Source organism: Montipora capricornis, chromosome 5, assembly GCF_036669925.1.
Source record: "Montipora capricornis isolate CH-2021 chromosome 5, ASM3666992v2, whole genome shotgun sequence".
In the NCBI taxonomy this organism is placed as follows: Eukaryota; Metazoa; Cnidaria; class Anthozoa; order Scleractinia; family Acroporidae; genus Montipora; species Montipora capricornis.
In genome coordinates, this window is record NC_090887.1 from 8024979 (window position 1) to 8043164 (window position 18186).

The 18186-nt window shown below is 39.4% G+C and overlaps 1 protein-coding gene across 21 annotated transcripts in view; it reads left to right on the forward strand.

Annotated features, from left to right (window-relative positions):
• The window catches only part of LOC138049335 (kalirin-like), a 170252-nt gene that overhangs the window by 108614 nt on the left and 43452 nt on the right, over window positions 1-18186 (forward strand). For all 21 annotated transcript variants that reach the window (XM_068895570.1, XM_068895571.1, XM_068895569.1 and 18 more), the window contains 14 exons: window positions 2149-2291; window positions 4198-4264; window positions 4752-4858; window positions 6391-6460; window positions 8010-8102; window positions 8282-8374; window positions 8682-8726; window positions 10298-10375; window positions 10885-10920; window positions 11493-11639; window positions 12804-12905; window positions 13222-13309; window positions 13512-13590; window positions 13700-13763. In XM_068895570.1, coding sequence (XP_068751671.1) covers window positions 2149-2291; window positions 4198-4264; window positions 4752-4858; window positions 6391-6460; window positions 8010-8102; window positions 8282-8374; window positions 8682-8726; window positions 10298-10375; window positions 10885-10920; window positions 11493-11639; window positions 12804-12905; window positions 13222-13309; window positions 13512-13590; window positions 13700-13763 — 1212 coding nt within the window. The remainder of the gene's footprint in view (window positions 1-2148; window positions 2292-4197; window positions 4265-4751; window positions 4859-6390; window positions 6461-8009; window positions 8103-8281; window positions 8375-8681; window positions 8727-10297; window positions 10376-10884; window positions 10921-11492; window positions 11640-12803; window positions 12906-13221; window positions 13310-13511; window positions 13591-13699; window positions 13764-18186) is intronic.

An 18186-nucleotide genomic window follows, 5' to 3' on the forward strand; every position in this document is an offset into this window, starting at 1 on the left:
ATAACAGGAACAGGCTTTTAAGTTGTCATACTTAAGATTTTAATTTATAGATTTATGAGCAGGAAATGTGTAAAATTCAATTAGAGTGTGACGCTTGAAAATTTCGCCCACAAATCACTTTACCATGACGGCCTTTGTTCTAATTCGAGCAAAGTTGATCCAAGATTTGAATACATTCCATATTTGTCCATTATTTGTGGTCAACTTTTGTGACAACTGTATTTATTACGCTGAAAAGCTTTTGTTTTTTCATTGAGGAAGTTTGGCAGTCTGATTTTGTTGACTTCCCTTTAGAAATTTCTGTCAGGGGGCTTCCCACTGTAAATACGCAAAAACTGTTATCGTTGCTCGTCTGCCGAATTTCGAATTTGTTGGTGTTGTCGACAGGCCTGTTTTCAAATTTGAGAAAGCTCGCATCTTAGCTTGCAATTCATTTTTCCCTGTCTCGTGGCTCGTTCAATGATGAAATATAAGGGTTTTTTTAAATCGCCCGTTTCGATTACATATGCGCCTTGAAAGATACCCGAAGCTGAGTTAAACCGCGCAGTTTTTATCGACTATGAGAACCGGAATTGCATTTTGTGAAAGAACGTGATCAGTTCAATTTCGGCAATAGTTTGCATCCACTTCCTTTGAGGCAGAGCCATATTTCGTCAGCCAAGATGTTAATGTTCCTTTGTGTGACACTCGACTGGATTTGTTTCTTCTTAGCTAATAAATTGTTCGAAGTGGGTTTTACGTTTCTCTTTGCCCTCGTAAAAACCTCTTTGCGTAGATATCTCTGTCGACATGAAATTCGATTGGCTACCTTTTGCAAAAGCGACATGTGGGGAAAAAATTTAATCACAACTTTGGACCAATCGGCTGGATTTCGAACGCTAGTTTTTCTTTTTCGAAGTTATTTGTGAACGAGTTTTTCTCGATCTTTCTATTCGAGACGGAGGGGGTAAATTACTTCTGATAAATACTAAATTACTTTCATTAAGGTTTAAAAAAGTTGTGTTTCGTGATTTTTACGGTATGGTGACCACAGCATTGTTTTCATGCGAACGAGAGACAATGGACGAGCATTAGAACTTCAAAACGATTCGAATTTGTTGATTTGGAAGCAAACTTGCCGGTGTGCCAAAAACGATATTGTTGTGATGTTAGTGTTTGCCGTTAAAAAAACTCTGAGTCGAAGTATTTCTGCCAACCGCAACTTGGCGACGAGTGGCTAATGAAGCTTAATTTAAAAGCAGGTGGAATCATTTTATTTCGAGCTCCTATCGAATAGCTCGCTTCCTGTTTCATTGTATTTTGTCTTCGAAGGCACCCCGCTCACAGATGAATACGCAAATCGAAGATGACCACCGGTCATGCCATTACTAATTAATATCCCAACACTTTCCTGGCTTTTGTTCATAAGAACTCCGTGTTTTGGTTTGCCACCACTGGCAATGGTTCGCATCGAGCTGCTTTGACGCCATCTTTGCTTGTGGACGTCGCGTTTTCAACAGAAAACTTAAGCGATTTCATAAATAAGAGGCTTATCGCCGAAAGCTTCTCATCTGGAGATTAATATTGTATTCAGTGGGATTTACGTGTCGGAATCGCTTAAGATTCATGTCGAATCAAATGGGAGGATTTTGACGTCGAAGGAAATTTGATTCTCTGTTTCTAGAAGAGACAGATTGGAATTGTCTTTGAAAAGAGCAGAAACTCGAAACTTTTGTTCCATCGTTCAATGCAAAATGTGGCTTTTAATAAGTGCGTCGAGATCGAGATTTAATTGCTAAGAGTTCTGTTTGTACAGAGAAGAGTGTCCAAACGCAAAAACATCGTGATTGCCTAGAGAAGGAGAGCTTTAAAAGAGGAGAAAACAGCGTTTTGTTGTTGAACCAACATGTGGATTTGCGCCGTGAAAAAAATCACTCCCGCTCTTCTGTTATGACGATTGTTGTACGTGCTTCATCTGTCGCGTTTCAAAGGCGTTGAAGCAGAGCGATCTCGGTTTTGTCAAAGCACGGGTTTTTGCCTCACGGAGTTTTCAGTATGGCAGACGATGACTACTACATCGATTATTTCAGCTCGGATGAAGAGACGGGGATTTTTAAAGCTTACAGTTCGCTGACACTTTTCTCGTCATTGCTTTGTATTGATTCCCAGGAAGATGTAGAATGGCCGAGTTTGCAATCACTGCATACACAAGGTCAGCAACAGCAGCAAGCGTTTGCACTCAGGGAGACTTCGAAGGACAGCGGTATCCATGAAATGACAGAGGAGAAACGGCGCTCGGCGAAGAGAAAAGAGTACGTACCAAAATAAAATATTATGGGGGGTATAGACGGGTTTGGATGACAAATCCAACTCCTTGGCCAAAGCATGTTTTAAATTAAGTGTGACAGTGGTCAATTCGAACGGTGAAATGCCAAAACTAGGGATGATAAATGACAAACCCTTGGCTTATTCTCGGTTTAAGAACACTTGCGGCCCAAAAACGGACAACAAACGAGCTTAAAACTGTAGACCCCGGGAAACGATAGTTGGAAAACAAACTCAAAGAAAGAGCCTTTGGCTCGTACATCGAATGAAATCTGAATTTTTTACTTGTCAGTGGATGAAGTCACCACCGGAATTTCCTGTAAGCATTGAGTTTTTTTTTTTTTTTTTTGCAAGCGAAATCGTCGGCATATAAAAGAGATTCGCGCCAAACAATGAAGATTAAAGGAATCCGGACAATTTGACCCGTATTTTGCAAGTCGCTTTTTTATTTCAGTAAGGCGCGACTCGCTATCCATTCAACTTGGTGACAATGTTATCCTTCATTATTTTGCTGCCAAATTTAGGTTTCGGCCCCGAGGGCTTCTTAGCCAAATGACCATTTTAGTATCAAATCGGGAAGGTGTGAGATTTTTCGGTTAGGGCGAGATAGTAATATCGCAAAACACAGGAAAAAAGCAACTGTAATCACCGAGAATCTCATTTGATGCTATTAGCAGACTATAGATAATGCGAGGAATTTTTAAAGGCTTGGATTAACCACAACAAGTGCCGGAAATTCGGCTCTGAAACGTGGCATGTGAGGTATTTTTAGAGCGAAATGCATAGAATGAGAAATGACAAAGTATTCCTTGTGAAGTTTTTTTTTTTTTACGATTTCTTGAGTTTGTAACTGAACAAACACTTTTAGGCGTTGAATGACGTAACAATTACAGGAAAAAAATGTTTCCGGCCTCTAAAATGAATTTTATGGTTTGCAGGAATTGTTGTATTGTAGAAACATGATATTGTAGTCCATGCTTTTTAAAAACGTCTTCTTTTATGAATTTCGCGACGAGATCAATCAGAAATGCGAGATCTTTCTCTTACTTAGCAGCTCGTTAATTTGCGATTTGTTAATTAATCTGCCAACCACAAAGCCAGAAATTGATTTATTTTGTCAGTTTTACGACAGATAAAATTTAACATTGTCGCTTGATAAATTAAGAAACTGAAGCGAAATTAACCAACTAATGAGCAAACTAATCAGTTAATATTGATTTAATGACTCCCTTTTCACCACACCGTTTGTCTTTAAATTTAACTGAACTCTTTGGGATGAATAGTGGTTTTCGGTTTTTATTGAGTGGTCAAATTGCTTTACGTTGCATAACTGCACTGCGTCATTGGACCAAACATTCGCGCTTTTTCCTAACATTTTAACCAGTCAAATTGCGGGTCGCGTCGCGTGCTCACACATGTTCCCGCGCTTAGTGCCGGCTGGACGAATTTTTTTCCCGTTTTGTGATTGGTTCATTTTATTATCTCTTTGTCGTGATTGGATAGGGCAAATGGCTTGCTTATGGTTCCAAAATCGTTCGGCAGCAAGTTATTTTGACATTATTTTTTTTCGTGAGGGAATGTTCTCACAAAAGATACATGTTAACGTGACTCGAGTAATTTTTGTCCAGACGATTTAAACAAATAACAAAAACTGCTAATAAGAAGAAAAATAGTTATAGAATAAATGAAAGTGATAACTTAAAATGTCTCTTAACCAGTTTTAATCTTTGTCTCGTCAGTTCTCAAGACATTGCCGTGTTTGCTTTAAAGTCTTACGTTTAACACTTAAGTCATTGAAACTTTGTTTTTGGATAGACTAGGAAATAAAATGTGACATGTATGCCCCCAGGATCCTAGGAATGGTTTGACCAAATTGTGTTTCTTCGATATTAGGTTTATCATGAACGAACTACTGCAGACCGAGCGCACGTATGTCGCCGATTTGAACTGCGTAATAGAGGTAAGGCCTGTCGCCTTGTCATAACATTTTACCTGGTTAGTAGGCCATTTCCGAGTTCTTATTTGCCTTCCCTTCAAAGCGAGTCTAAGTTCGAAGTTTTTCCAATGAAAATTAGTTTTCATTCTTATTTAGTAGAACTAATTATACCGTCACGAAGACTTCGCTCTTAGACTCGCTGTGAAGAGGAGACAGACATGAACTGGAAAATGGCCTAGTTAAGTCCTCGTTGATTCGCTCATGCGGAGAAGAAAGTATCGTCGGGACCTGCTATATGAAATGTGTTTGCAGTCACGCGAGTTTTAATTTTTTCCGCATCACACTTCTCAACCCTACAATAGTTTTGTTTGATTGTATTTTTAATTATTTGTACTTAACGTTGTAAAATTCTACATTTGGCACCGTCCAATTTTAGTTTCTTTCTCAGCCACGTAAATCTCAAAATATTCCCTTCGTTTTTTTTTTTGTTTTGTTTTCTCTTCCACAACAGAATTACCTGAGCGCCATGACGAGCACCTCTGAGGTTCCACCTGGTCTCGCAGGGAAAGAAAGCATTATTTTTGGCAATATTGAGGATATCTACATCTTTCATAGCAAGTAAGATCGGAAGGCGCTTCCATTTTAGCCCGTTGCGAAACAAGGGAAATTAAAATTTGCGACCTCTTCAGTAGTCTGCAGTGCAGTTGTATTTTAGCGGACGAGCACTCAGCATACTTCTTCACGAAATGTATGTCCGCCATCTTAAATTGTTGAAGCAACTTAAGGTTAGGGAGAGAAAAAATTGCAGCCAAAGGCTCCATGGTGAATCCAATATGGCGGCTGTTTAACGAGATCGTATTGAAAAATGGTATCTCCCATTTACCAATACGACGTTGCGACAAGTTCAGGCCGGCACAATGACATTGCAGATTAACGTATAATCAAGTTAACAAGAAAAGATATGGAGTGTGTTGATTAAATGTAAAAGATAATAAGATCATAGATGAAAATAAGTAATGATTATAGGAGAGTAGGATTGGCGCTGCGCGGAAATCACATGTCTTCCAAAAACTTGTCTCGGGTATTTTTTTGTGGAACGCTGTCGTAGGTCGGTTGGATTTGGTTCTCTTCTCTGCTGAGAGAAGCTTTTCTCGGAGACTTTGGTTTTCCCCTCTTAAAACCCCAACATCACGAACCTAGATGAAAATACATTACGCAGACAGTTAAAGGAATTATAATTGAATAAGCCGGAAAACCCCAGGACTTCATTGAAATGTGAACCTGTGTTTGACGATTCAGCAGTTGATCAGATCCCGCGGGACATGCCGTGGAATTCCGTCGAAGCCCGGAAACTTTTTAGGCTTGTTTAACGACATACTTTAAAGATTTACTTTTAACGTCTCGTGGTTAGCGAGGGGATCGTTCCTTTTCGTCAATAATCCGCTTTTTACACCCTTTTACTTTGATCTCATTATAAAGTTCCACTGGGGAAAGAGAAGCTTAAAAAATTTTCCTGCTCCCAACGGATGTGGCTTTATACGTTAGAGGCCGCGCTGTTGAATACCGTTCAAGTCCCTAAATGGCCTGAGGAGAAGCCCTTTTTTCTTGTTTCACATTCACATTTTCATCACGCGTTCGTGAGTACAATAATGCTACAGTAGGTGCTGTAACATTCATGTTAGAAAAAGAGGAAGTTCAGCATTTTTCTGAAGCTCGAAGTGTCGAAAACATAAACCCAATACCGTCGGCGTGTTAGAGACTCTCTACATGTATAGGTGGTTTACAACCAATCTCTAGAAACAGATAATAATGCTTCAATGTGCAATTGCTGTTGGACGAACAAAAGGAGCTAATGAGAGATCTTTTGTTTTCGTCCACCAACATGGCGACGATGACGTCACGTGAAAACCACCAAAATGAAAGACAGCTTTGAGCTACGGAATGAAACATTTTGAGGTTGAAGGTCTTCACCTCTTTCCTTTCGTCTCTACTTAGAAAGCGTTAAAAACGGGGCTATCCTCGGGGAACTTCAAAACATTAGCCTGATGTTATGCAACAATCCGTAGTAGTGTCCATTTTGGGTTAATTTCTTATTTTAATTGTTATGAGTAGGAAGGGATAACAGAAAATCTTAAAAATTTGTTTTGTAGCACTTTCTTACAAGCTTTGGAAAAATACGAAACCAATCCAGAAGATGTTGGAGAGGCTTTTCAGGAATGGGTAAGTATATATAATTCATTACTTTATCGTTCGTCTCTCGATAAAATTCCAGAATTCTTCTGTTTCTAAAATGTTTTCTCTTGCCACACACAAAGAACAGATAAAAATCATGATCTTTCTCCTTTGGAGATATCGATGTTGCCATAGATACCTTAAAATCAGCCAGTCTCGTTGGAACGTTTCCTCTATCATTCTTTTCTGGTATTTCATATCATAAAGATCTTTAGAAGATTTTTCCTCCACCTCCACGTATTATCAACACGACAAGATAAGATTCGTATCTTCTTTCGCTCTTATATTGTCAGCACTTAAAGATTAAATTCGTTTTATCGCAGTAAGATATGTACTTTAATTTAAATGTTAAAAATGCGCCGTTGCTGAACTATTAGAGCATATCATAGAGGGCGATAGCATTAAAAAGCAAAAAAAAAAAAAAGGAAAAAACAGCACCAAACGAAATCGTTCCTTGAGTGCTTTCTTTTGAATGGTCACGCAACTCCAAAGTTAGAACCACTTTGTACCTCATGATTAATTGCACGACAGGAAAGTACACTACTGCTCAGCAGCTTTTAATTTAGTGACCACACCTAAGGATTTTATCCACAGACTTAACAGGTAGAATCACCTTGTAAAGCGTAATGAACAGCATCACATTGAAGTACTGATCTTTAGGATTTCATTCACAGACTCAATAGTTATTACTTTATACAGCGTAGATTACGCCACCACTCGGAAAGTAATCTCATACCGCTTTCATTTGAATACAGTGTAATCACACTTTCTGTCGGCCACAAGGACTTCAGCATCGTCTGATGTGTTACATACGCTACCATTTCCATATTTTGGAGACTGGCTTTTTATGATAAAAGAACCACGTGAAAATACAGCCTGAGTAGTGTTTCTTTAAACTGAATCAGGTTTATTTTCTTCCTAATTGTGTTTTTAAAATGCCCCTGTAATAAAAAAAAAATCACTTCCTTTTTTCTTCAGATTTTGAAAGTGTGTTTGCTTAACATGTGACTGGCAAAATTTTGAGCTTTGATTTTTATCTTAAGGCCGTTTTACTTTGAGTGTAAGTTTTGGATTTCACGGTCCGTCATTACTCAGATTCAAAACTGACCGATTGGACCTCAGAGGGTTGGATCCAGGGAAAAGTGACGTCATAGATATACTAGCTTAAAATTTCAGCGTGTGAATGCAGCTCATTATATATGCAAAACGCGAGTTTAAAAGTCTGAAAGCCAAAAACTCCCGTGCTGCATATTAATTTTGCGGCGTACACACGCATTGCATTCTTAAACTAGTGAGCCTTTGACGTCATTTTCTCCTCTATTCAGCCCTCTCAAGATCTTAAAAATAGTAATTGCGGACCATTAAATAGGAAAATTCCAGCTAAAATGAACAGGTGTCTTTTTTAAATCAAGGCTTAAAACTTTGGTCGGTTAGTGTTTAATTAACATAGTTTTGAAATCCAAAGAAAAATAAGAATTGATTTTTTTGTCTTAGGGGCACTTTAAATGTTTGATCACTATTCCTTGATTTGTTTCAGGGCGAATCGTTTGTTGGCATGTACGTGGCGTATTGCAAAAATAAACCTTTCTCAAACTCCCTGCTCATTGAACACGGTGGAAACTTCTTTGCTGTGAGTGTCCGTGTTTTATATTATATGCTTTCTTTTGTTATGCTAACTGTCTATTGTGTAACTCATAACATCTGACAAATGTCGTATATTTTGGGTCTATACAACTGTATAAACGATTCATGTCCGACTGATCGTGCATTATCTTCTCGGGCCAAATGAGTTATCTTGTATTTTTGCAGGATCTTCAAGCTAGTTTTGGTCACGGATTGTCCATATCCGCTTATCTCATCAAGCCTGTGCAGCGAATCACAAAATATCAGCTTCTATTAAAGGTAAGTCATCGCGCTTTGATTTTGAGGATGTGTATTTAGCTTGCAGTCAGAAATGTCACTCTTGTATGACTTCAGGCATATTTTATGTACACAGTGAACAATAACTAATATTTTTTCAACAACAAAAACATTTTTTCCTAAAGAAAATAAGAGGGTTCGTGATCTGCCCTTAATAGCCTAATTTCACGGTAAACAGCAGTTGTACTGACATAAATCTTGAGCTAACTTTGTGAAATGCCGATTCTTATAAATGGGTTGAACTGTCGTCTACAGTCCAGATTTCATAAGTATTCCTTTTTAATTTCAGGATCTGTTGACATGCTGCGAAGAAGGCTCCAAAGTTAGTCTACAGGTATGAAAGTCTTATCGTTGTTGACTCGCGAATTTAACGCTCTGATGAGGCCTTTGCTTCGAGGCATTGTGGTTCAGTGTTAAGGTCGAAGGGTTGTCGTAAGGTTGTTTGTAAAGCCTTAGGCTCCGATACGGCACGAATCATCAGGGTTTTTTTTAATCTGGGGTCTCGCTTTCGATTTTGACACGCGTTGTTAACATAAAACGATCCTATTGTTTGCCTTTTGCCGTTTCTTTTTAAATCTCACTAGTGCTTAACGTGTTTACTCCAAAATATAACTTAACGCTATCAGAAGTATTTTGCGTTGATTCTATCTTGTTTACATTGTACAATTCGGGTGAATAATTGGATTGGTACGGACCGTCTTTAAGGAAAGATAGAAAATGAACGAGTCATTGTTGTATGCACAAGTTGTCGTCGAAACTTATATCATTAGGTTTGTTTTCTCGTCTTTGTTTTGCACAGTTTAACAACGAAATGTTCTGAAATGCGTACCGCACGTGCAACACGACGATTTTGCTTCGAACAACCAATAACATTCTTGCTTTGTATCGTTAGCATCGTGTTTGCCGTAACTCTCTTATAGTTAATTCATTCCCTCTTTCCAGTTTGTTTTTGCCCTGTCGTGTTTACTTTCTCTACACTTGACAAAAATTTGGTTATATATAAACTGAATCGAAAGGAGATTGGAAAGGTGACAATTCGAGCGTTAGCTCTGCGTTCTGAGCGACCAAGAGGTAATGCTCGATAGATTAGATTTTTACTCACTCTGTGGTAGTCAGTTCTTATTCTTCTCAGGCGATTCAACCGACTTTTTGTGCTTCTTTCACCTCGCCCCCCACCCCTCCACCCCCTAACGTGTTGTTACCTTGTAAACACCACACATAGGTTTAAGTTCCTTTCTGCCTTTCACAATAACCGTTAATTTGACGCAAGCACTTTGTGGTTTGTGGACTAATTTTAGTCGTTCAGTTGAGTAAAAAAAAAAAAAAAACGTTTGCCTTACGGTCGCTGGACAGAATCGGGAAATTGGAAAGAAAAAATTGGGAAGAAATATCCGCAGCCTTTACCGCTCCTACACATCAATGTTGTAGTGCAGCTTTTGGACAAAAATAACGGTTGAGCACTGTAAGGACTGTGTAAACGGTGCGATATAGATCGTAGTACTGTAAAGTTCTTATAGATTGTGGATCGTCCCCGCGGGAAACGTTTTCTCTATTCAGTTTACGTGGAAAAGTTGTACTTGCCCATCCAATTACTAGGATCTTCCTGGCTAACAAAAATGAGGCCATTAAAACTTAACTCACTAAGAAGATTCTAGTTCTAGACAGAAGAGGAGAAATAAAACTGCGGCGTGGAGCTCAGCAAGTTTGTCCTCTCAAATATGAACCATAAACCCAACCGTAATTTCTGCATGTAAAAAAAGCGGAAAATTGTTTCGCCCCCAAGGATCTTCCCCTTATCAGGATCTTCGTCTCTCCAGGTAACACGCCCCCTTAAGAAACGTATCATTTATTACACTAAATTCAAATGAATGCTCACCTGCGGTCTTTTATGGCTTGTTCCTTTAGGCTGGGTTGGATGTTATGCTGAGCGTGCCTCGACGAGCGAATGATGCTATGTACGTCAATATGCTATATGGATATGATGTAAGTATTTAATAAGAATAATAGTGAATTTTAAAAACGACAATATTGAAGTTCGAATGAAGCCACCAACCACTGTGTAAAATGGAAACTTGGGACTAAAATCCGAGAAATAAGAGGAATATTTTGCATAGAGCTTTTACTCAAATTTGAGTTTAAAATATGTGGACTGGGAAAACGTGTGAAAAGTGAAGGAACAGGACAAAGTATGTAAAATGAGTGAGAGATGTGAAATTCGAGTCTGGCTAAAAGGAATGTAAAATATGGGTTTATCGGTATTTTATTTTACTCATATTCGATTTGTAACGTAAGCAGAATATTTCTCTTATCCCTGTTGATGCCGTTGATCGACAATAGCTCGGTTTTTAACCTTACATTAGAGGCCTCATTCGAACTTCAATATTGCCACTGAAGGACAAAAGCAACAACAGTGGTCATAACAGCCTCAACTGGGCGAATTTATCTACCTTAAAAATACTTTGCCAAATTACAACTATTTCTTCTTTTTTCAGGAAAACATCGATTCCCTCGGAAAAGTTGTTTTACAGGTACGTGTCAATTGCTTTGTTTTTTTATTGATACGCTTAATGATTGGATTGGAAAATCGCGTACCCAGATCTCCTTCGCTCGCCACAACGGATCTGGGTACGAGATTAAAATCTCGTACCTTATTCTCAGCTCATGAGACGTAAAAGCGAAACTGACCAATGGTGACGTAGTGGCACGATTTCCCTCGCTTAGCGCCGGCTGTGTGCATATTGTTTTCGCGAGTTTTGATAGGTACTTTTCTTTGATAATGTCTGTTGTGAGTGGTTAAGTGCTGTGAAATCAGAAGTAACTTTGACCAGTCACAACAGACACAAGCAACCAAGCGAACCAATCGTAATGCAAAGCAGATACGTGCAGCCGACCTCCAGCGCGGGAAAACGTCAGCAAGCAAGTGCGTGCATCCGGCGTCAAGCGCTAGAAAACATTAGCAAGCAAATCTTGTTTCATTCGTTTTTTTCCTGTGATAAGAATGTTACATATTTTGGCTTGTGGCGCTCATTGAATTGCCTCTCCTTCAACAACAGCATAACTCGATTGTTACCTCCATTAAGAAGGTTTTGCTCTTTTTCAGGACGCTTTCACTGTTTTTGACCCAAAGCAACTCAGAAGAAAGGGCAAGGAGCGTCATATTTTTCTGTTTGAACAAGCCTTACTTTTCAGTAAAGAAACAAAGGATCCAGAAGGAAAAATCAAATATTTGTACAAGAACAAGATAAAGGTAAAGATTGCACCTCGATCGACATCGCTTCGCTCAGTTGGTTCCGGCATCTGAGCTTTTATCTGTTTAGCCTGCAGTGCAGGCTAAATTACATACTTCCGCGAAATGTGGCCGCCATCTTGAGTTTTGTAAGTCGAGGAAATTTGGGGAAGGGCCCTTCTCCTAAACTCGTCCCATTCCCTCGCAACATCTATCAAACATGGCGGCTCGATGAACTTGTATGTTACTCGCTGTCCCTAAAGAAAAACCTTAAATGACAATAACCACAACCAGGTTTTCTGAGCCCGCGAGACTGAGCACCCCCCAGCAAAAGAGAAGCATGGATGGACACAATTTGGCAAGATTGAAACGGATTGCATTTGGTTAGTCTCGAAAAAAATCGGTCCGACCATTTTCAAGTTTAAGGCAAATTGCCTGGATAAAGATCGTTTTTGCTCAGAATCGTCTTGTTTGTGATGTAACGATAATTTTATCAGTACTTGAAAGCAAGTCTAAAAAAAATCCAAGGTTTAACGGGATTCAAACCCGTGTGATTTCGCTGCATTGCTCTACCAACTGAGCTAACATTCCCGTTCGGTACTGATCAATTGAAGATAAGTATCCCGTTGGAGATGAATGAAATGAATTTAGAATAATTACATGAACATAAGTTATATTGAAGAGCTTTCTGATCATTGGACGTGTCTCCGTCATGCTTAAAAACCAACACGATTAACTAACCCTTGATGAATAGGCCATTTCCGAGTTCATGTTGGAGGGGGGGGGGGGGGTACAGCATGATAAGGTGGGTGGGGTGTGCCGCCCGCTTCTTGAAACCCTTGCCCTGTATCAGACCAAAATCGCACGTACCTATATAGCCCATATAAGGGAGGGTTCATGTCTGCCTGCTCTTCAAAGCAAGTCTAAGTGCGAAGTGTTTCTTATAAAAAAAATAGGTCATTCATATGTTAAGTTAGTAGAACTAATTTCCATCACAAAAACTTCGCCCTTAGACTTGATTTAAAGAGGAGGCAGACATGAACTCGGAAATGGCCCATCCCTTACGATTGAAAAAGAGTTGACTTTTTTCTGCTACGAGAACATTCCTTCATAATGTAGAGAAATCACTCTTTGTGTGAAAAAGAGGCCTGCCGATTCATTGAATATTTCATGTCTTCCTTGCAGACGCCAGAATTAGGAGTCACAGAACATGTTGCCGAGGACTCGTGCAAGTTCGCAGTGTGGACTGGGAAACCTCCACAGTCAGAAGACAAGCGTATAATCAAGGTGAGGTTTCTAGTTTGCAGTATAGATGCATAGCGCATGTGCACACGTGAGAGCACGCGCTGCAAATATCGTGTAAACAAACCAGGGCAAATTGCGAGTTTATTTTATTTTCCGTTCGAATTCAATGCATGATGGAGAGTATATGTGAAATATATATTTAACCTGCGGAGTTGACCTTGGAGTTGATCGCACTAAAATGAACAACTTGAGCTGTAGCGAAAGAATCGTGATAAAAATCCAGGCGTGAACGTTAGAGAGCTCTTTTGGTTCCACTTTCGTCGTTCTTGTCTAACCACGAACTTATTTCCTTTCCTAGGCAAGATCTCTTGAAACGAAACAACTCTGGGTGAAGGAGCTTCGAGAAGTCATCCAGCAATTCCAATTTGGCACCCTCAAGGAAAGAAGTAAGTTTGCAAATAACCGCTCTTTTGCTCTTTCTTTTTGTGATAAATATCGGCACTTTGGAGACTCCATACCCCCCTCCCCCTCTACCCCCTGGCAATATCGGCCAACATTAGCCGCAATAATGGTCAATACCAGTCGACGCCTGGGTGAGCATTTACTAGAACGTGGCTTGGCGTAACGTGTTTTAACATTGTTTTGCAGCCGCTTCTATGACAAGCTCGACAAGTTCAGTGACGACTACGGCCTCCATGAAAAGCCGCGAGGAGAAGGCTGCTGACCGGTATGAACGATTTGAGCTCGCGTGGATAAACTGTTTGTTGATTTTCGTTATGTTGGTATATTTTGCTTCTTTAAGAACTTACCCAATTTCCTTGATCTTTTTTTTGCAGGGAAAGTGGTGTTATTGAAGATGATAGCTTTTCAGGGGATTTCGATAATTTCCCAGAAGGAAAGGTAAAGAGATGTTTATGAAATGACTAAACCGCTTATTTTAGGTAGTGCTTCGGTCTTAGTGACGAAAGTAGTCGCACTGTTGTTGTTTTGGGTTTTGCACTTCCGCATTCTTAGTGATGGGCTCAAAAATATTGTCCAACTTTCTCAGTCAATGAGTTGCAAACACGTTTTTCCCGCTGTTAGCGCTGATTACATCGGTTAGCTTATTCAGTTATGATTGCCGAAAGTAATTTCTTTAGCTGAGGTTTATTGATAATCATTTTTGTTATATCGCTAGTGTTTCTGGCCGATGTAACGCGCGCTCTGATTGGCTAAGAGTAGCTAAGCGCAGGGCATTATTCTCTCGTAATGCCCACGGGCCAATTATGGATTATGCAAATTAGTTTTTCCTTCTTTAGAACCGTTCTGTTGGCCATATAATGACAAACTCAATAACCTCGACCGTTCGGTCGTTACAGCAAAATCTCAAACCTCGGCCTAGCTGTATGCAAGGCCTCAGTTTAAGATTTTGCTGTAACGACCTCACTCTCGGTTATTAAGTACTCTTAAATGAATGTATTGTGCCCACTAAGGGACAGGTTAAAGAAATACTGAGAAGGGAAAGGCGAAACTGTCGGGAAAAACAACTGGACCAAAACTCACGCTTTGTCTCGCTCGGTATCAACGACCTCTATTTCATGCTTTGCAATTTTTGGACATCTTCTGCGCACGTGTGTCACATGTGACAGTTTTCTCGCCCTTTTTCACTGGTTTGTTCTTCCGCGCTTTTTAGCACTTTGCACCAGCCGAGTGTTTGTTTTCATTTTCCCCGCTGGTACTGGTTTCGTTCTGTTTGCGCCTCGTCTGTTTAAGGACCTTTTGCCTTGAAAATCATACTAAGCTGTTAATCTGTCTGTATAAAAACTTGACCCTTCCAGAGTAGAAAATTTCGGTGCAGAAATTTTCAAGTGGTCTAAGACGCTTCCAAAATGGTTCTAATTTTCCCAGCCATCCTTCAACAATATATAAATCATAATATATATATATATATATAGGTCATAAATTTCTTCGTTGCGTAAAACGCGCAATAATTTTATTCGCAGTCTCGACCTCTGTGCAATCACCTTCAGGCTCCAGCTGGAAAAATTCAAGTAAATATCTCTTTATATATCTCAACGCAAAAATGGCTCTCCTCTGCGGGCTGATCTTTATATGTCATGATTATTTCTCTTTTGTAACATTAGCTAGTAACTTGCATCTTCTTTAGACTTGTACACATGTAAATAATTTTTCGCAAGCTGGAAAGTGTTGAATGTAATATTATACGCCAAGCAGGAAAAAAAAAGGTGCAATTAGCTGTTTCCTGATCTTTCAACTTTATCGCTATCGTGAAAATTATGAAATTTAAATTGAAGTTTTTCACCCCTCCAGAATTATCCGTTAAATTTCACTGTTGGCTTTTTATTTAGGTTGAAAACAGTTATTACTTGCACAAAAAGTCCTGGAATTTTCGAAAGCTAAAAAATAGTGCTAACACTGTCATCACTCGACATTCAAATCCTTTCGCATACCAGTTGATATCTTATCATTATTACATTTTTATGGCTCCACTAAAACGGGGTCTAAAAAGGTTAATCCTTTCAATTTAAAACCAGATGTCGATTCTCATTGATGATTTTCATGCTTGAAAAAAAATCAGTGTTAAGCATTCCAAAGTAAATCAGATATGCTTTATCCTGGAAAATGTTCTCTGTGCATTCGCGGTCTTTTATCCAGTTTGTTGTCTTTTCAAACCGTCTTTTTTAATACCAGTTTCACGTAGCGTGGCATTTCTTTTCTTGTGTTTACATTACAACGGAACTGTAACATGCCATGTACCTTTCGTTCGGGGCGTTCGGACCACCCTCGAGCGTTTTCTACGTGTTTACGTGGAAAAAGTTGTGTGGTATTCTCCCCCACCCGTCCTCCTGTCCTAGCTCCCGTATCACTTCGACGTTGCAAGATTCGTGCCTCATTTGAGAACCATGTGAATTACCTGCTCTCGTAGTACGCAATAGGAGAAAAAAGAACAAAGCAAAAACATGGCGGCCGTAGGGCGTCTTCGTTTCCGCCTCATTTCGACAAACTTTATCAAGATATCTGCACTATGGCAAGAGAAAAATTATTTCTCCTTCTAGGATTTTAAAAGAGCATCCCGTAGGAAACAAGAGTCCGTTTTAGTTAGGAGAAGTTGTGGTACTTCATTGTGTCACACTCGTTAACAGGAAGTCGAATTACCACCATTCTTTCTTTCGCAAGAGGACGTTTTATCGACAAATCACGAAAGTGCCCTAGCTCTGAAAATAAGATTTTCTGTTGGTTTTGAAAGATTAATGTCTGTGTAAGAGGTTTAATTTGCAAAACCCTTTAGACGCTTAAGATCGGTGTTTTTTCCGCCCAGTTCTTTGTCTTTCATTCCACTAACTTCTGCCGACGACATGGCTTGTCACGCCGATTGCGGTGAATGCGGTCTCCGTTCTACCAATAATGATAAAGACTACATGCTTGGCCGCATGGAGACGTGCTAAGTACCTACTGGAAAACTCAATCGTTCCTTTGTGGCACGTCGAATGCGACGATTCAAAACAAATCATAGCCTTAAAATCAACTAAATGGCGCCCATACGTGACCGAGCAGGCCGATACTGATGACGACACAGTCGATAAGAGATTTATTTTCCTTCGGCAGTGAAGTATTCCAGATATCGTTCTCATGATTTGCTCGTATTCCGGTCGCCATCTTGGACTAGATGTTGACCAAAAAATGGGAAGCCGCGATTCTTCGCGGCAAAGGAAACAATTCTCGCCGCTGCCCCTGCTACGAGAATGGCAGATGTCGACTTCGGACCCGAAGGTAACATTCCTTTCTTTGCCTGTTCGGTTGTCGTCATCTGTTTGTTGTCACATCAGTGGGGGAGATATTAGCCCTCGATCGTCGTGATATTTTCATCAGAGTAACTTTCACATTTCTGGTGATCTAATATCGCCCATTATAGTGTGCTTGCGTTTGTGAAATCCCTCTAGAATTCCTATATCTGTGGTGGCAGCCTTTTGGGAAAACGAAATTCTACATGCCAATGATGGCTAATCCATTAATCGTAAACAAACAATTGTAGTTATAAAAAGGTTCCCCGCGCATTGATGCAAGCTAAGGCAATCGAAATTTTTTTAACCGGATAAGCGTCAAAAGCAGGCTTGAACTGCTCTTCGTTTTTCTTGTCGCGGTAAAAGCTTGCGTTAGTCCTGTGAAAATCCTGTGTTTATCACATTTTTTTGCGAAATCTTTTGTATTTCACGCAAGTTTAAAACCTCTTGATTATTCACTCAGCTGGGCTGTAAACAATTCAGACGATCTCGAGGCTTTGATTGCTAACGTTATGTCAACTTTGGCGTAATATTTATCCACGAAATCAGAAAACAAATTTCGAAAAGCTGAAGTTGTTCAATTTTCAGATAATATGCTAGAGATTGTTTCTAAATGCCTATATATTCGGTGTTAAGCCTCACCCAATCTTGACATGGAAATGATAGCTCCAGTTGGGCTATTGTTATCGTTAATGGCTGTACAAACATAATTGTGCTCGTTTGTGGATCTTCAAAGTTTCCTGTCTTTTTTTTTTTATAGATCTTTATGCTATATATAAATTAGATCGGCAGTTTTTGAAAAATAATTTCCGATATATTTGGTCCTTTTGTGATGCTCTTTGCTGAAATCACACCGAATCACTCACTCTTTTAATTTAGAGAACAAATTACTATATGTCGTCATAAGCATTCACAGTATCTTTTTGCAGCCAGGAATAGCTTTTGATTAATCCATTAGGCAGATGTCGTTAGGCATATTGACTTAACATTTTTGGAAACAGGAAAAGGTTTGAAGTGAAATTGGCTGAGAATTTCCTTAAAGATCTGAAATATGCTACATTTAGACTGCGCTCTCGAATGAAATGCTCTGTTTGCCAAGAATTTAACTTTTGTTTTTCTGTTTCATGCGCTTGTTTGGTCTTAAAATGATAAATCATTCCAGAAATCTATAATTTGGATTCTTTGCCTTCGGGCTGATTCAAATGAAATGATACGGGTTATTAACGAATACTTCGGCGTTGTAATAGATTAATTGATACGAATCGCGACAAAATTATTCTCTAATCAAGCCCCCAGGGAATGCGTGTGAACTAATCGTGGTGTTTTAGTTTATAGTCCAGTTTGCCTTGGCCCTCAAGTACATGCTTGTACAGTACTTGCCTTTGATTTGTCAGCTAAATATTGAATGTAAGAACGCATCTCTCTTCGGCGTGGACGTATTCCTCAGCTATATGCGAATATTATTGGTTATGTGTTTGTAGAGTGGAAAGTTCATTTCGTATGTCTAGTTTCCGAGCGTTAATAACTTGGTTCAGGGTTCA